This window comes from Opisthocomus hoazin, chromosome 1, assembly GCF_030867145.1.
Source record: "Opisthocomus hoazin isolate bOpiHoa1 chromosome 1, bOpiHoa1.hap1, whole genome shotgun sequence".
In the NCBI taxonomy this organism is placed as follows: Eukaryota; Metazoa; Chordata; class Aves; order Opisthocomiformes; family Opisthocomidae; genus Opisthocomus; species Opisthocomus hoazin.
Window position 1 is genome coordinate 156,011,472 of NC_134414.1, and position 19,522 is coordinate 156,030,993.

Below are 19,522 nucleotides of genomic sequence, written 5' to 3' on the forward strand. Positions count from 1 at the left end.
CACAGTGTATACTTAGTACGCATTTGTGTAAGCCCATCAATCACTATCTATTGTGTCTGTTGCCAGTTGGGTATTTATTACTGCTAAATAATATATGCACATTAAGTCGTCTGCTTGGAAAAGTCGTTAAATCTGAGATGATCAAAAATCTCCAAAGGAGACCTATAAGTAGCACTACAGCAGCTACTGCCCAGGATTGCCGTCAGCAGAAGAGAATTGATACACTGGCTGTCTTGCCGTTTCGATGGCCAAAGAGCCAGCGCCGTCTGTGCGTCCACACAGGGCAGCTGGAACCTTTATCGCAGTAATTGGTAGCTCGCCAGCTGAAAGCTTAGGTCAAAATCAATGGCGCTGCCAGCTTTCTAGGAATTGCTGCTGTCCATTGCTGTAAATTATAATCGGTCACCTTGGGAAAAGCACTGAAAGCTGAAGAAGAGACCAAAAGCCTATTTAAGCAGCTCATCATCAATTGCATTTAGACAAACCCCTCCGTACCGAGTTCCCTCATCTTTCAAGTAATTCAGGTAATCATGAACAGAAAGGGGTCTGTAATTATTCAAAGCTGAAGTGTATCCATCCTTCATATGTTACATAGATTCTAGTGAAATATTGGGTTTGTCCCATTAATTTATTATAACACTTTGCCTCTCATTAATGCTTTAAAAGGACAAGACTCCATGTCTCTGAATCTCTTTTCCCCTGTTTAAGAAGAAATGTTGAGCACTCCATAGGCTTGTGGGAGAGGGCACACAGCGCTAGAAATGAGCATTTGGCAAGGCAAGGGAGCGCTACCATTTCCATACTATCCATTTCATTTAGCTTTGTTATGTTTTGGCAAGACGCAGGCATAGCTGAGATGACTTGTCCCAGCATGTAAAATGTTAATCTCTGTTCACATATTGTTCCAGGGATATTTGTTTTGAAAATAATCTTTAAAAATAGGAAAGTGAGTACCATAAAAGGCAGCATTATTCTGAACCCTATTTAAGAAATGCAGATTTCTTTGCTGGCACTTGTACTGCATCATTACCGTGATCAAAAGTCAGAGGAGGCTTTTTGATGGCACTGCAAAGGCACCTGGCAGACGTGAGAGGTCGTACAAAGATGTTGCATGAAGTGTTGTTACAAACAGAGTGACTCTTCAACATTGGAGACTGTTGATTGCCTTCACGTCAAGACAAGTTTGTGTCATTACACCAATTAGTGGTAATAATAACATCCTCAGCTGGCATAAAGTTTTTAATGAACGTGAGGACAGCAGTGCCTAACAAGCACTCTGCAGAACATGTTTACAAGCCCATGGGCTAAACAGACAAAGCGATCGCAAGCATCAGCTCTACGGTTATTAGTTTTTCCTCTCATGGGTTCACTCTGGAGGTGAAGTGGTATATGGAAATCAAAGCAAAAAAGAAAGGGGACACTGGAAAAGTGTGAAGAGAATAGGAGATCAGGTCTGAGCAACAGACAGGCAGCATGAAAAGAGAGAAAACTGAGCAAGAGCTGTCAGCTGTTTGTGGCTCCTGCTTTCCCTGTTTCTGCTGACTGCTGGCACTGCCTGGCTTTTCCCTCTACTCTTTTGCCACCACCACATGGCTGAAGGAGAGGCTGTTGGATCTGAACTGGCACCCAGTGCTGCAAGGGAACCCCCTTACCCCACTGCCAGGTGAAGAGAGGCAGCACCCCTCGTGCCGTGCTCACCCCAGTTGTTTTAGAGCAGCTGCGGAAGGCAGAAGCAGAGAGACTGCTCTAACGCTGCTGAAGTCTCACCCCGACGCTGGAATGAGAACCTCTGAGAACGAGTACCGTCGTGCCACCCAGCCTGTCTGCGCTTCGTTTCAGCACGTGGCCGCAGGACTGCGAGGCAGAAAGCATCTCTCCAACTTCAACAGCCCTCACTGCTGGGGGATGGCCAGAACGGAATGGCCTGCACGGGCATCTTGCTGGACTGAGCTCCGTTTGCTTTGTACGAAACCAAACCAGATGGAAGTGGAAGTCAAGCTGATCTTGGCCTCCGAGCTAATAAAATCAAACAGACTACATGCAGCTCATGCTACACTGGGCCAGCAGGAACAACAGTGTCAATCAGCTGCTAAGGTCATACACGGGGAAGCAACCTCCAGAACTGGATGAGGAAGCCAATGCACGGATTTCCAGGAACGGCAACAAAGGCTTTTACTGAGTAGTTCGGAACTTCCAGGTAAGCCCTGGGATTCAGCCAGAACTCAATTTTCTAACTACATTCCTCATAAAATCATGTAACGTTAATAACAAATAGAGATGTAATAACAACATTTATATCTTATATCTTAAGATCGAAAATTCACCATTTAGATTTCTAAATTTCTAATTTTTTTTTATGCCTCAAAAATGCAGTTTGTTCCATGTCATTGTTACGTATTTCAGAATCAAAACTTGTACATTAATTGAAGATTCCTTCTGTCAATTCATATGACATTATCAAATTATGTCTGATCTGAGGTTATTTCAATACACAAAAATCCGGTTTAGCATTTTGAGACAGACTTTCATGTTCAGTAAATCTGCCTCTGTGCCAGACCCACCTGGTGAATGCAAAGTTGTTGTACTGCGCTGCTCACCAACAGCATGCGGAGAGCATCACTGGGGCTGTGAGTGCTGCTCAAAGCCCAACACACGAATTTAAAACATCCACACAGCTCTGTCCATCTCCGGTGTCAAAGCAGCAAACTGGAAATCCAGGCTCTGACACACATTAAGAGCCTGTACTATTTTTTTTTTTTTTGGGGGGGGGATTATCTGTAATCACAGCTATTTGCTTTGAGAAGAGCAAGAAATAATCTGCGGCTCTCAGCCCTGCCGCTCATTGAATTTCCTGTCACGCATGTGCATTCGCGTACCCCAGCCTGACAAAGCACAGTTAACACCGTGTATTTATTAAACAAAAAGGACAATTGAACTGATCTCAGTGCTTAAATAGGCCGTAACATTTCCAAGTCTACAAATCTTGTAAAACAAAGCTGAAAAAATTCCACAGCACTGAATTAAACTATTTACACTGAGGCTAAAAAAGGCTCCGCTGGTATTTCCCGAGTACAAGGTCACAGGGACTGTGGCTTCGGAGGAGGAAAAAAGCCTTGCAGGAGTGGGATGGAAGCTCTGTTTCATTGCGAGACAGGAATATATAGAAAACACTCTCTAGGAGGAAAAAAAAAAAAATCATAACTACCTAGTTCATAAATATGTAGCCCAGTTCCTTCTACCTTATTTTTCTTCCCATTTTCTTCTGTTACATTTTCAGCTTTCCTGTCTGTAGCCAGGCCTCGACACTGCAATGAAATCCAGAGCCCACCTGAGGCTCAGGCCTTTCACTCTTACGTGTCTCGTTTAAATGAGCTCTACCAAGATGCATGATTTTAAACAGATTCATTCAAACCTGTGCAAAAGGCTGTCTGTGCACTTATTTTAGTTGAAACCACGCTTAATTTGGTCCAGCTGATAGGAGTTAGTGGCAGTTTTGCACAGTCTGCTCTGATCTGGCATGAACTAAAATAAGAAAGTACAGCCAAAATCAGAATTTCAAGTGTTGGAAAAGAGTGTGCGCTTGAAACCAGCAAAATTTTACTCTGGTCTTCAAGACGACTTCGATTAGAATTGACTAAGAAAAGAGCTGGCTCTGTGTTATTTGTCTAGCTCATCCTCATGTGTGGGATAGTGGAGAACCAACAGCAAACAGAAAAAGCCACCTGTTGAAAGGCCCTTTCGAGGCAGACACACCGTCACCAACACGGTGTCTTCTGAAGATGAAGAAACCTGCAGGAGAAGCACCGCCAGGCAATTCCCTTTGCTGCCGTGTTCGGGGCTGCAGCCTCCCGGAGCTGCCCTGCGTGCTGCACAGGGGTTGGGGCAGCGGGCACCTTCCTCCCTGACCACCCGCAAAGTCGCACGGACCCTGGAGGACGAGCTCCACAATAACGCAAGAACATGCAGAAGAAGAACATTCGTGATCTTACTGCAATGCATCAGTTAGGCCAAAGAAGTTGAACATCTGCACATGACATTTTGACAATTTTTAAAATTGACATTTTTAAAATTCTTCTTTCAAGGCGGAAAACCGAAATCGGCAACATCCCCCTTGTCACAACACGAACTCGCGTGGCTGCGAAGGTGCTCTCCGATTCCCCAGCGATTTTGTGTGGTTGGTTTCTTTCTTTCTCTCTCAGGGGTAAAACAAAATAATTATCAAAGCTGTAAAGAGAATCTTTGCTACTCTCCCGTCTCGAGAGATTCCCTGCTTTACGGTTCCCATCCTCTGCTCTGCAGCTGCGAGGTGACGCAGGCCAGTGCTGCGGAGTACGTATTTATCTCTGCGTGCTTCCCACAAGCTGAGCACAGACGTGTTATCACATCGTTTCACATCAGAGGGTTTACCCCTTTCCTTTCAGGAGACAGAGAGATTACCAAGGGCAAAGAATTGCCCAGCAAAGTTCTGAATGTTATTGCTACTGAAAGAGGATTGTCTCGCTTTTTAAAGATGCGGTGAGAGAAGTATAACCAGAGATGGAAGATGAAAGCATCCTTCCTGCTTTGGTGATGAAAGGGAGCTACAGCTTAAGAAGTTTTATGGAGAGGGAGAAGCATATTAGAAGAGATACATATTTCTTTACAAAAAAACACAAGCCAAAACACAGCTGTGCTTCAATGCAGACATCAAAACCAGGCCTGCCATTTAGCAAGTGACAGGAACAGGTTCATGCAGGCGAGGAGAACCAGAGCCCTGTCCTTTGAGCAACTTCTTGTACGCTCATGTTAGTGCTGGCAGGTTATTAGTGCTAATTAGGTGGAATTACTTCATGGAGTAAGGGACTAAGTTTTCCAAATTTCATCCCTGGTCTGGGCTTCTTGCACGCTTCCTTGCACAGATGTCAAAGAACGGCATCTTCTTCCTCTGCATAGCGGCCGTTTAATTGTTGCTGACTTCAAAAGAATCAGCACGGGATGGAAATAAATTTTTTTTTTTTTAAATTTCCATCATTATATGCCCTGGGTCAAAATTGAGGAAATGCATAAAATATTCTTTTTCCTCATAGATAATGTACAGTCCATTTAGTGTCATGTCAAGGACTTAATTCTGTAGTTTGTAAGAAACTTTTGTGAAAATTCCTCCCAGCTTAACATGTCAATTTACTTTTTATTCCTAACAGAGCAACATAGCCCGACACTAGTGAAATTTATGGTTTGACCCCATTTTTGTTTCTGCTTATGCTTTCCCAAAGGCTAACCTTAGCCCGTGAATGCCATGTTTTCTGTATTTCTGATGATTCATTCAAGCAACGCTTCTTTGCTTAACGTGGTAGCTACTGAATGTCATATCGTCTCCATTCTGAAGCATCAGGTGATGCGTCCAGCACCTAGGCTTCTCGTGAAATCCTAAAAAATTTAGTACAGGTGGGGAGCCCCAGAGAGTTAAAGACACAAGTTCCACATCTTGTTCCTCCCCCATATTTAAACCATCAGACTCTGACCAGCTCCTGCCTCAAAACAGTCTGCACATATGTAAAGAGAAAATGAAACATCCTGCTGGTTATACCCCCATGTCTCCTCTCTATTAACGCTCAATGGAATCAGAGAGATGAGACCAAACCCCTGCGGATTAGAAACCTTAGAAGGATCCCACCAGAGAGCTACTTGCTCTGCTCCAAGTGAAAAACAGGCGATACTGCCACTCTGTTCTGCGTTGTCTCTTTGAAAATCTCACCTTCATGTCTGATCTTCTGTGCATAGCGTGGAGTTCACAGTGTGCTCCTACTCCGAGGCTTTCGGAGTGCCTTCTTCCCACTTGATACTCTGCCCCTTTTGGCATTTCTGACGTCTGGCTGCATGCAGTCGATCAAAGGGAGTGCAATTTGATGGTCCTGCTATGCTTTGCTTGTAAGGTCATGGATTAAACACCTCTGTCCTTGTTTGTCACAAGCCTTTTTCTCTAGTTCACAAGGTTAAAGAAATTCCATCGTATCACTCATGCTGTTAATCAGTCCAGTCTACAGCAAGTGCTTGTAATTAGAAGTATTTTTCCAAGTGCAATCTAGAAACTCACCCCTGCAAATTGCCTTGTAAGAAAAAAGCAAAGTGGCTCTTGTGGGACCACACGCTTCCACGCAGCGTAATGCTGGACCTTCACACGACCAGATCACTTCACCACAAAAATACAGCCTATGTGAAGTGTTGGTCACATTTCTATCAAGTTCCCCAGCACTACACGCTAGGTGTAAAAGGACCAACAACCCCTGCTCCACCTTGCTATTGTCCAGTTGCTTTATCACTACTTTTAAAACAAATGTGAGCAGTGAGTTTCTGTCAGGTCAGCACTTTGCATCCCATGGCTGTGGCAGTTTTCAGCTGGCCCTACAAACCTCACAGCTGGACATGCTGCCCTGCTGAAACCCGATAAAGCAGGTCTGACAACCATGGCCGTGGTTATTTTAGGCAGTGTTTAGAAGAGCTGTCTGTTCCCCCCCCCTTCCACCTCATTCTCCTCATGTCTGTGCTCTTTTAGCAGGGAATATATTCACATCTCAGTTTCTTGAGCCTATTTAATTTAAAACAACAAGCTCTGAACTGACTACAGCAAAAGTTTCTGTTCCTTTATAGCATTGACTACAGCCCTGAAAATAACAGGGGAGACAAGTGTTGCCTTTTCTGGATACCTTGGAGGGTTCTGAGATCAGCAAAGAGGCAAGCAGGAGAGCAGGACGTGGCGATGCCTTTAACTACTGTCCAGTGGCAACTCTAGCGCGTGGGGGTCCCAACAGAAGTTTTTCTGGTATATGCGTGTGTGCAAACATGGGAAAAATGCAATAAAAACTTTAAGAACAAACTCATGCAGAACACGAGTGTAAGTTATTGGGCAGCAAGAAGTGGCCATTACCTCGGAAAGGACCTTATAACCTTCTCGTATACAATTATTTTTGCTCACGTGGGAGGCTGCCCTATGCACAAGCTGTGGCAGGTCAGGTTTGGGGAGGCTCCCCTGAGGACCCCACAGGAGATGCACTGGTGGACCTCAGTGGGAAGGGAAGGGGCCCCTGCCTTGTGGAGAGCCTGAGGCAGAGGAGCTACATGTGGGGACCCTGGTTCAAATCTGTAGGATGGTCATCCGACCTTTCTGTAGAAATGGATCTTTTAGTTACTGAGCTTCAGCAGCCCTGTGGTAGTGCCCATGTCTCAGGCTGCTGGCCCCTGGGCTGGGGTGTAGGGACGTCATCAGCAACTCCAGGCATGCCCAGGGTTGGAGGGGTGATGCGCAGTGTCGAAGCAAGACAGCTATTTCAAGAGCTCTTTGCTCCAGTTCATTAAATGGGCCTTCCACCTCCGAGCTCTCCACGTCTCAGGAGATGGCCCTGCTATGACGGCTGTGTTGGGCAGCCTGGACCCTGCCTTCCTGTGCTGACACGCTGCTGTTTCTTCCTCTCACCAGGGTCTCTCAAAAGAGCAGTTAGTTCCAAGTTGCTCAATCTGCCCACCTTCACCATGAGATGAGAGACCATGGAGGGTCTTCAGAAACACCGCGCTGTCCAGCTCATCACCAGAGTGTGCGTGGCTCAGAATGCCACAGGAACCAGGGACTGAGGAAATCAAAGGGTGCTACGGTTGTTGTGTTTCTCAGTCCCTATCAATCCACAAAGCAAGACACAAGTTTGATCAGAGACTTCTTTTCTTGTAGCAAGCTCAGCATGTTGCTGCTGTTCTCTCAGAGGGACTTTGGAAAGCGAGAACACAAAAGGCCTTTTCTGTACAGAGCTGGCTCCTCCGCTCTCAGACACTGCACTGCTCTCGGATGGATTTATCTGGAGCAATGGTGCAATCCAGTGGCCAGCTGTAATACTGTGCAAGCTCTGATCCACCGCAGAACAGCCAAGCACCTAAAGGGAGCTGCAATGCCGCTGAGCCTGTGGAGAAGCAGTGACATCTATCCATGAGTGATCTTCAGAGATGCACACAGGATCCATGTTTCTTGATAGGAGAGGCTCAGGGCTGAGCTGTTAGAACCAATAAATGGGGCAGCTCTTCTTCAGGGGCAGTAGGGCCCATCCTCACAAAACAGTATGACCCTCGCTAACATTTTTCTGAGTATTATTTTCCTGTGGTGCTAAGCATAGGTGCTGTGCATGCTGGCACCAAGCCCAGCACCACACCGCTCCAGAGCGGAAAGCTCATCCCAGAGGAGGACCTGCGCCCAGACCAGGGAGACTCATCAGCAGACTTCTTGGCCATGCAAAAAGGATCCCAAGAAACAGATCCTGAATGCCAGCAAGATTACTGTGGAGTCTTTCTTTGTAGCTTGTAAAGTCAACAAGGTTGGTCAGAAAGGCAACAGCAGCTTGATTAATGGGGGAAAAGAGAAATTCCAGTAGAAAGAGCAAACAGCATAAACATTTGGAGTCAGTCCTGTTTACAGTTCTGTCTCCCACCTTAAACATGCAGCCCAGCACTAGCACACTGCTGAGGGAGCATCTCCATACGTGAAGCCAGCGGTCAGCTTTGGTCACAGAGTGTCCCAACGAGCTAGCTGGCAGGTTACTGTGCAGAAGAAGAAATAAAACCAGTATAGCCAACTGCATTAGAAAAGACAGAGAGATATTCCCAGCGCGTGACAAGAACAGGAAAGCAGGAGTTCAGGTTTAATTTAAAGCATCCTCTGCGAAAAAAAGCAAACATAAAAAACTCCCACTCACCACACACATGAATCGCTGGACTCAACGAGTAAGAGGACAATACGAGAGTTTCAAGAGTAAGGGAGAGAAAAAAAAACGCCAAACATATCTTGTATGTATGAGACTGTTCAGCAGTGGCGTGGTGCTGTATCTGAATACTCCTACAACCTGAACCAAGACCGATACATTGCTGTGAGGGTTTAAAATGAAGCATTTAAACTGCGGCATTACCAGCCGAGAGCCCCCGCCCCCACACAACATTTAAGGAATAACTTCCGGAAGATGCAAAAGGCAGAATATCCAACTAGTTCTTCAGTATGAGCGAATCATTAAGAAATTCTTGCTGGCAGAAATTTGGATTCACTTGAATCTGCACAGTAACCACGCGCGTGGCCCTTCCAGACCGCACACGCCAGCTGGAGGCATCAACGTGCAGTTTCCTTCCCTGCTAAGCGTGGCATCAGTTTTACTCTGATTCTTCATCGTTGGCCAATTGTAGACTGACGGGCCAGATCCTGAGCTATGCTGGATGCTTGCAGTCCCCGACTGCAGAAGGCTCCCTGATGCTCCATGGTCGCTCAGTGGAAGTATCTGGCTGGATCCGTACACTGTGGATGCACCTGTAGTACCTTCTAGGGCTTGAGCCATGCAAGGCCAATTTCAAAATATTAGAGTTGTTTGTCAATAATCAGCAGTCACTTGTTTATAGGAGGTGGAAGAAAAAGAGGAGGAAGGGGGACTAGCGCTGCCACAGATGCCTTTGGATGTATCTGCATCTGACAGAGTAAAATGTCAAAGGACACCTTGGGTCTCGCCACCCAAGTGCCGTTTTGTGCAGAGTCCTTGGTATCTGACCCAAGGAAGGAAGAAGTGAATTTGGAAAACAGCTAACATCCCAAGCCTGCTTCTTCTCGGCAATGTTGATCATATCCCAGGGAGCGCGGCTCACCACCGTCCCCCTCGCTGGGGAGCTGCAGGAACGTTTGTGCAACAAAGCCCCTTCTTCCTCCCCTCCGCCACCGTGCCCTGGGAATCTGGAGTACCGGGTGGTTTGCTAGAGGTACAACTGCCTCTGCTGCCACCACTCCTCGGTCCTGGAGTGGATGACACAAAAAGCCATTAAAAATAGTTTTCATAGCCAATTTTGCCAAAGACTTGGAACATGTGTATGACAAATCAGGATTTAAACTGAACCAGTGAAACTGAGAATGTTTTCCACCATTACCCTGACAAATTCCTCCCCTCACAAGCCTTACAAGTTTCTCCAGTCAGAGCTCGGTACAGTTTTTTCTTCAGAATAGTTTCTGTTCACCCTCCTCCCCCGGGGAGGCTTGAACAAGGTTTAACAATAAGGACATTGTAAAGCTGTTGGTACAGATGCGGGGTGAGATCTTAGCAGCGTTTAAAGTCAGTCAAGTTGTGCATCTTTTGTCAGCTCCAGCACTCGTGTGCCATTCCGCTTCTGACTCTTTGGGTGCAACACGTCCATCTCTACTTTTACAGCTCCATCTTCCCATGTGCAGAGATTGCCTGTGGATAACCCGAGAGGTTTCCAACTTCTCCAGCTTCCCGTCGACTGCTGCCACCCCAGATGATTGCACACCCATGCGGTTTAAGACTGGAGTGGCACAACAATTCACAAGAAATGGAGTCATTTTGAGACACAGGTAGAGCACAAGTACCATACCTGTGTTTTAGCACAGTCTGAGTCACCATGAAGAACAGAAACTTATGAACTCAATTTTCCACAAAACTGCTGCAAGTGGGAAGATAATTTTTCCTCTTTGGACATCAAGCCCAATGCCTTCCATTTTTTTTTGATTGGAAGAGATGGATAAAGCGTGAAGCAGAGATCTTTGCTCCCAGGGCTTACAGAGCATATTCAGGACAGAACACAAGGAATTTCAGAGGGACCTAAACTATTGAGAGTCATGGACAATAAGAAGCTTGATGCTAAGAACAAAGTAACACGGATGGAAAGAAAAGAACCCCCATGAAGTGCTCAAAGCTCCCAGACTATTAAAGAGGCAATATCAGCTAAAAAACCAGAGGCTAGTGTCACTGTAAACGTGTCGGGGAAGACTGCTGTTGGGAAGGAAAGCCAAACAAGGCACGAAGATAGATAGGGAATGGATCATAATGAGGAATTAATTAGCTTGTATAGACTTAAATCAGTGGTGCAGCTGCATTAAAAGAATACAACGGCAACAAAGTTAAATACACAAAAGTCAGGGCTGCGTTGCTAATTTACACGCAATCATTCACCCCAATCACACTGCCTGCTCTTGTTGTGCACGCTTTATCATGAAACCTGTCAGCAACAGACAATCCACTCCACAATTTAAAACTTAAGCAGGACAGGCAAGAACATTATTCCCATGTTCTGAAGAGGTGTAGAGCTATGAAATTACTTAAATCTATGCAAAAAGCCCGTGGAGGACATGAAACTAAGCCATCCCAGCCTCTGAACTCCAGCCCAGCAATCTTATCCCAAGACTAACCTTCACTGCAAAGACAGCAGTGCCCTAAGAATCCCTTTCAAATTCTGATTCCAAACCCAGAGTTCAGAGGGCTAGGATTTACAAAGGGAATGCATTTTTGGTATCTAGCTAAAACTCTGCCTAAGACTAACTTTTTTAGCTTTTGCAAGGGGAAAAAAATTATTTCATCCTAAAATAATTAGGAAATAAGTACGTTCTGGAAAAGTTAGCAATTTTAAGGTGAAAATACCGATGTAGACCCTCCATAACAGAAACATAAACTTAGCCTCCCATACCTCATTTTACAAAGGCAGCTAACTAACAACAAACTTCCGACAGGTTTGCCAGCCCAGCCGTGCCACGGCTGCTCACACACCCGTTTTTCCCTTCCCTCTCTCCTCCGGCCTTGGCAGCGCATCCTGGCAGTCCATCTCTCAGGCAGGCAATCCCGCTACAGGCAGGCGAGCAGCCAACCTGCTAATCCAGTTATGCACTACAAGACCCGAGGGGGTGCAGCGTTTCGGAAATAACAGGCTATTTCCATTATTTAATTACCAGTCAAGTTACCTGCCGAAAGAATATTAAAATGCCAGCAGGATTAGGACATTGAGATAGCGGGTCAAAGCCACCCGAGTTGAGTTTTAGAGGACACAACGGCACAGCTGCTTTCTTGGCACCTTTGGCCCACACCAGCCCGAGACGCCGGTCTGCTCCTCCAGCCCCGCACCATCTCCTCTTTGCACGAGAAGAAGAATCTTTTGCAACTTGCGAGCCACCAAGCACAGCAATCTAATGCTGCTGCTACCACGCCACGTGAAGAGAAAGGGAGGCTCTTTGAGGAAAAATCTATTTATTCCCCAGTTAGATTTGTATTTTTTCGTTTGTGGAAAGGTGCAAACACGACTTCCTTTGTAAACCAAGAATTTGATTCTCCTGGAGAGCATGGTAGCAAAGATTTGTGTATTATTAAAATGGCTGCATATATTATTTGCAGCACCGCCTGCTCGACTGATAGCTCTGCAGGCAGTTTCTGCTCCCCCACTCAAAAATCTGAGTATTTTGAGAAAAGTTCCGGAATGGCAGTCACACCTCTGCAAACCAGAGCTCCAAAATAACACTACAGGGTTTCTGACATCTTTATTTCCAAGATGTCATCCTAGTGAGGGGGCAATCCATACATCTCTAACCAGAGCCTTAGAGAGATATCCACTATTTTCATATACTTGCATGTCTGTGTGGCGGCCGTAGAAGAAGGTGGCCCATAGGTCATCTGTCACCAGAGCTTAGTGGTTCAGATGGTATCAGCAAGCACGTCTGTTTTTGTCAAAAGCACTATCAAAACCAGCTCGCCAGGAGCTAACTGAATAATAGAAATTCATCTTCCCCATTCCACAAAAAAAAAAAAAAAGAAGGCCTCTATTTGGGCAGCATTATTTGCCACCAATTATTCTGCTGTTTCCAGTCGGGCTCCAGGGAGCTGTGTTAGTTCTCCCCAGAGCTCAGGAGCTGTTCATTTAGACTCCCAGCTCCTTTCACTCCCCCTGCAGTACCAGACCACAGGAGCTCTAAGTGCTGTCTGTTGCTCTGTGTCCCTCACAGGGTTTTGGAACCTGTCCCAAGCAGGGAAAAGCAGAGAGCTTTTGAGTTCTGAATTAGGATATAAAATGCCACAGTTTACCATAACAAAGGAAGGGTGGAGAGGAATACTGAGAATGCCCCCTTAGGGACAAAGCTGGAGGATCCCCGGTGCACTGGGACGCTGCCACCTAACAGCATTTGAAAGGTGAAAGCCATCACTTCATAAATATATTTTGGCAAGAACCTGCACTATTGTCTTTGATACACATTTTTGCTTTGTAATAACTCTATGATTTGTCCCTAGGAAGACCACATCCCTGCCTAGTCAGCACTGGGATTACTGGTAGGGGGATGACCCATCAGGGTAGTCCCACACCTGCGCAGCATCTAAAGTCCCTGAGCACTGGGCTCCGACTGCCCACACTCGCGTGGTCTGTCCTCGCAGGGCTACGTCCGCCGCCCCTCGCGCGTTCACACCCACGGCCTTGCAGCCACAAACCAGCACAGAGCGAGAGCGTGGTCCCACCTGCGTCTTGCTACAGAGTGCCACTTCCTGGGGAACGAGGTGACGAGAGGTTTCATCGCTGAGCACCACAGAGACGGCAGCTTCCACAGCAATTAGCTAGACCACCACACCCAGCTTTTCCAGTTTACAGTCACATCTGCTGTGGATTTTAATAGAAACTTGAAGGAGAGACAAAGTGCCACCCTATCACCACTGCAGTAGGCAACTTAAACGTGACTTCAGATTTTGAGGCTCTTTATAGCAATCCTACTGAGTTTATAATGTTTTCTTTAATTAAAAAATAGCCCTGAAACTGCAGCTTGAAGCCTTAAGAGTCAGAACAGATTTGCTCCTTCAGTACGCTCGAAACCACAGCAACAGCAGAGCTCAGCACCACAGAATATCACAGAATAGTAGGGGTTGGAAGGGACCTCTGTGGGTCATCTAGTCCAACCCCCCTGCCGAAGCAGGGTCACCTACAGCAGGCTGCACAGGACCTTGTCCAGGAGGGTCTTGAATACCTCCAGAGAAGGAGACAATATCTCCAGAGAAGGAGACACACAGCATTATCAGGTTGGCTTACTTTAACTGAAGCCAGCGGAGATCCTCATCATCCAAAAAGGGATCGATAGAAGCCTCTTACTTCCGCCTAGCAGCACTCACAGAACATCCTAATGAGTAATGAACCACACCAGGTCTGAACCCAGCTTCCTTAAGTACCCCTTCAGCCCCACCACAGCTGGCAATCAGCTTGGGGGCACGGTGGGGTGGGGCTGGGTTGTCCTTTGCTTTTCTGCCTGTCTCCAGTGTGGTCCTGGGGAAGGGGCCTTGCTCTGTTACCTGCTGAAGAATCTGCCTTCTGCTCATGAAAGCCTGCAGAAGATCTTCTGGCTACCAGACCCTGGACCCTAAAGTGTGAGATGAGAGAAATGCGAAGGCTAAACTGGAAGTGCTGTGCTGCAGTGCCACAACGCTGCGGGACAGCCGGCTGCCCCCGCCGCGCATGCGAGAGTGTGGCCTGTCCAAGGACAGGCTGTGACAACCGGCGCCAGGCTGCCCGCCCTGACCAACAGCAGACGCTGAGGATGAGACCATTTCCTAAATCCCGCTCCTCTTGTGGATTCCTGAGGTGGCTGTCGGGAGTGCTCCTCTGACGCAGTCACTGAACCCCACCTTTAACCAGCCTTTAGAAAGTCCCCTTCGCTAGCTCCACGCACGCGAGGTGCGAGAGGGTAGCTCACTGTAGTAGTAGTTCGAGGTCTCCGTATCACAGGGGAGGGCACGAACCCTGAGAAAGCTCAGGTGGGAAGGGTCCTCACAGTCTTTCTCCTCACCATTGAAACTGTGCTTAAATATTACCCAATAATTAATCACAGAATCACACAGTTATAAATAAACTTATAACTCTTATTACGTTTAATGTTCCCTAAGGGAAGGAGCTGGGCAGAGGCCTTGATCCACTACATTCTTCAAATTTTCCTGTGGGATTTTGATCTATCTTCTCCTCCCCTGTGCTGTGTCCTTAGAACAAGGCTGCAGATACTTTTTTTCTCCAAGCTAAATAATAATTCAGGAAACAGATCAGCATTTGTCAGAAGAAACAAGGGTGGAGGCTGGGGGCACCAGTCTGGGGGCTTGTACCCCTTTAGGACACTTCTGGAAATCACCGATCCTGTCACATACTGGATCCAAGTCCAGCCAGACCTCCTCTCTGCCCTGTGGCTTGCAGAGGGCCAAATGTGCCTTGGGACTACCGGCTCATCATGCCCCCAGACAGGAGGGTGGGCAAACATCCTTTGGTAGCACCAACCAGTTTGTAGGAACCTGATAAACCTCAGACGTGTGCCGACACGCTCAGCCCAGTCAGGAGCGAAGCGCTCCTGGGCGTCCCTCCGTGCACAGCGGCAGAGGCACCGCCATGGCCAGGAAGGGGCCAGATGGGTGACCTGGCAACCTGCAAGATGTAGTTGCACATCCAGAGGGCTACTTGGGTGCCTACGTCCTACACCATTTCATTTACGGGACCTCAAAGTTCCGTCCAGGCACCACGCAGGCACCAGAGATGTTTTTGCTGAGGGCATGTTCTGCTGCACCTGCATTTCTGCCAGCTGGCGTGAAGTACCTCTGCACTTGACTCTGCCCCACACTGGATGGTCCTGTCCAGATGTGTTCCTTGGCTGTCAGGTTTGAGACTGCTGGGACAGAGAAGCAATTATTTTTCTCTGTGTAAAAAAACTTTTGAGTACGACCTAACTTAGGTGCCTACCTTTAGGGGAGGCTGCACAGCTGAACATGCCGAACACAAAGAAGCAGAACAGACACCGCCAACCCCCTGCCTCATTTATGGGGCTCCTTCATCAGCTGGCTCCTGAGGTTCTCAAATCTCTGTCTTATGGGAAGCCTGCACATCTATCCAGAAGCTACAATCTCCAGCAGTGATGGTAGCAGGGGTGGTAGCAAAAGATGGAGCTAACACTTCCAAAAAGATCAAGCAGTGAGGCCAAAGGAAATTAAGCATCAGAAGTGAGGCCTTGAGACAAGAAACGTAGTCAAAACCTGGGGAAGAGTTTGGGGAATGTTAGGGTCAGCAGTGCAAGTGCAGAGTAAAGCTGGAGAGTCCTCGAGCATCTGAGCTAAGCGCCAGGCGCTGCCAGACCAAACTGATGACCAGCCTCTGCCGAGCAGCTCAGCAGTTACCAGCTGACTCTTCTCCAGAGGAGATGCCTAGAATGGAGTGACCTAAAGTAGCTCTTTCTTCACTGTAAAACCATCTGATCAAAAATCTGCCAGGCATCAGGATTTCTACTTCACCTTAGTATCATGTGCGTCGATCCTCTGCAAAACCATTGACGCAGCTCTTACACCACCATGTCAGTGCGAGGGGGAACCAAAGAGCTGGGAGTGCTCAGGGTGAGAGGAGCTGCAAGGTTCACGCTCCCCAATATCAACACATAACTGACAGTATATGCATTATTGTATTTCTTGAAGAACAGAACTGTGTAACGCGGATTTCCTCCAAGAGGCTGTATTTTGATTTATTTAGGAAACCAGTAAGTTGAATTCTGCTGGAATCTCTCCACACAATGGATGCTCCAGGAGTCGACAGTGCACAGATTTCTTGGAATTGCCACATTCAGAGCAAATTACACAGCCTTAAAAGCCAGTTTCAAGACAGCTCTCTCACAGACAGAAGGCATTGGCTGTGAAACAGAACACGAAACATGAGGCATCGGGTGACATCAGGTAGCACGTTTCTGTTTATTTGCCTTTCTTCAAGAACTCAAACTCACCATTAGGCAAAGGAGTGCATACAAGATGTACAAGAAAAAGATTAAAAGAGATTTCTTTATAACTGTACTCGGTGGCATGAAGGCCCACAGCCTCTGGATTTTTTTGTTTTTTTAAAAGGAGATGTTTTTACTCTGGCTGAGGTGTCACAGTTCAGAGAACAACCTGCTGTCTACAGGAATCTCCTGAGAAAATAGAAAGTGAACACAGCTATTTGCTAGGCTGTTTTACGGGATGAACACCGCCAGCTGCACCAATGGCATTTTGTGAAACCTGTAAGTTTACAAAGACAATAGGAAATCCAACTGCAAAGTGACGGGGACAGGGACAAGTGGCTGGAGTTTCTTTGGCCTTGCAAAAGATTCCCGCCTGCTGTAAACTTGTGTTTGTGTTCTTCAGTACAGCTGTGATGGCCTGCAACAGAGGTTCTGCCCTAGACACATCTAGCTTGCCCACAGTTCAACTCAATGCATTAGTAACTTTCATACGTAATATTAAAACTGAAGGGGTGTCTCCCAATGTCCTTCACATGATACTCTGTCTGTTCACGTCCACATTGTACGCTGATGAATTGGAACAGCCTCGGCCAAAATCGATAAAAATGCCTTCAGAATCAGAGTCAATCGACTCCAAAATCTGATCCACTATGTTCTCAGGGCTTGAAGAGCGAACTGGAATCAAGGAAGGGTCCCTGTCCAGCTCAAAAGACTTATGTGGGTCGTCCATCGAGTGGAAGAGTCCTTTCTGTTGCTCGACTGTGCTGAGTTTGCTAGAGCATTGCACTGACCCAGGGCCGGGCCTCTCCTGGTCTCCTGACAGCGAGCTTTTTGTGGCCGTCATGGAGCTCTTGGAACCGCTGTCCATGATGGTGGTGAGGTTGGAGTACCCCTGTAGCTCCAGGCAGGAGGTCATTTCCGAAACCGAGTGCCTTCGGATGCCCGTTCCATTGGCAGCCAGGCCCTCCGTTTCGTATTCGGCTACTGGCGTCAGCAGGGGATTGTTGTAGCTCTTTGATCGCACCACGGGGTTCTTGGCAAGGATGTCACCCGATTTGGAACGCCTGAAGAACCGCTTCTCTGTAAACAGAGAAAGATCCAGAGTAATATCTACAAAGGCTCCCATTTTTGTGGTACTAATACTTGCAAGTGTTCAAAAGTCAAGCCCTGACGATTCATGAGCTTTTCTCGAAGGACAAAAACTTAAGAATACATTTTGCTGGTTTTATAGATCCGTAAGATTCAGACTTCCTAGATTTCTTTAGCGTATTGAAGACCTCAACTATACCTTTACAAGTAATAGCTGAGACGCCCTTATATTCACACAACTTCAGCAGCTGAAGTAAAGCAGTAAATATTGTGGGAGACCTGGCACACAACTGCAAATACTTTCTTTAGAGAAGAACAGGAACTGCAAATCTGTTCTTGTTCAGGCTGTAAAGGTCATCGCTGCTTTCTAGTAGCTGGAATGTAACTTTTCCACCCACCCTTGGAAAATCAGGTCTCTTCAAATTTGGGGCACAAGGATTAAGACTTACTAATAATTCCAAAAAAAACTTGGATTCAAAGCATCGTTCGGACATACACAAGGAGAGAGCACCAAGAGTGTTTGGAAATGTTCACTGGAGGGCAGTGCCCACAGCCCGGCAGCGACTGTACGAACGCTGCGTTCACCAAGCGGGCTCCTCCCAAAGGAGCAGCAGGTGGCAGCGGGTCAGCACGGAGATCCCACCAGTGATTTCAGGCTGGAGTGCTCCCCAGCAGCTAGGTCAAAATGACCATCACACAAACTGTGTGTGGATCTCAGTGCTCAGACTCACTTGTGCTAAAAAAAACCCCAAAGTGGTGTGAATAATGGGTCTCACTTTTGAAGCTTTCTTCCTGCTGCTCTCGCTTTGCCATCCCCATGAAAGGGGCATGGCTGGAGAAGGGAACTGAGTTGCACTGGAAGTCAAGCACAGCCACTGCATAGAAATTGTCTGCTTTAAATCGGGATACTGGTGTATGTTCCCCTGCAAACCATGCAATTTTCTTTACAAATGCCAGTCTCTTCTCAAATTATACGTATGTACAATTATGTGCCTACCTGAGCACCAATTCCAATCATATGCTGTACAAATGATGTCAAACAACCAAGAGAAGGATAGCAAAAGAACACATAAAAAAGCCAGTTTCTGTACTTCAGATTGTATTTTGCACTTGTGTCTGCCTCGGCAGTGCAATCAACTGAGACAAGCTGACTTTTGGACTTTTTCTCTGTTAGGAGGAGTTTGACCTGGCAAACAGAAGAGGTTCCCTGGGGCTGCTCTGCCTCAGGAACTCTGGCTTTTTGGTAACCCCAAGGCTTGGCTGGAAGGGAAAGCTGTGTGCTGGCCAGACAGGGAAGAAAAGAGGTCAGTGGCCTCACCAGTCCCAAGGACAAGATGTCACAGCTTTAAATCATGCTACCAAAACAGCTGGACAGAACTAGCTGCATTAGTTTAAAAGCAGCAGAAACTTTTGCACTCAGCTCCCTTGGATGCAGGTTCACTGACCATAGTAAGACCTACCCAGGGGCACTGCTACAGATCTACACCCCAGACCACAGCAAGCGGACGTGCCCGGTCCACCAAAACTTTCCTATCTTCGGCAGCCATGCAATACAGCATTTATTTTCTAACAATACAGTTTGCTGGAGTTTTATTGTCTTTGGCTACATATTTTCTGTCCTGACATACAAAAGCTTGTATTCAGTAAACGTCAATTTGGGCACCATTTAAATGCTTGTGGCCGTTTAATAGCAAGCAATGAATACAAAGTAGTAATCCTGAACCATTTTCCATGAATAACTGGCTTCTATTTATTCACATAAAACTGATTTGTTTCATAAACTCTTACTGCAATACAACCATTTTCCCATTCAGCTTCAAGGGAAAATCAACTACCTTATTGACCACTTCTGACAAGCAAATAGATTAAATTGACTGCATGGAAAACACAGGATTG

The 19,522-nt window shown here is 46.7% G+C and overlaps 1 protein-coding gene across 17 annotated transcripts in view; it reads right to left on the minus strand.

The window, feature by feature from the left end:
* Positions 1-16,482: 16,482 nt before the first annotated feature.
* PRR5 (proline rich 5) overlaps positions 16,483-19,522 on the minus strand; it is an 88,352-nt gene continuing 85,312 nt past the window's right edge. For all 17 annotated transcript variants that reach the window (XM_075443042.1, XM_075443026.1, XM_075443009.1 and 14 more), the window contains one exon: positions 16,483-17,617. In XM_075443042.1, coding sequence (XP_075299157.1) covers positions 17,067-17,617 — 551 coding nt within the window. In that variant the 3' untranslated portion in view covers positions 16,483-17,066. The remainder of the gene's footprint in view (positions 17,618-19,522) is intronic.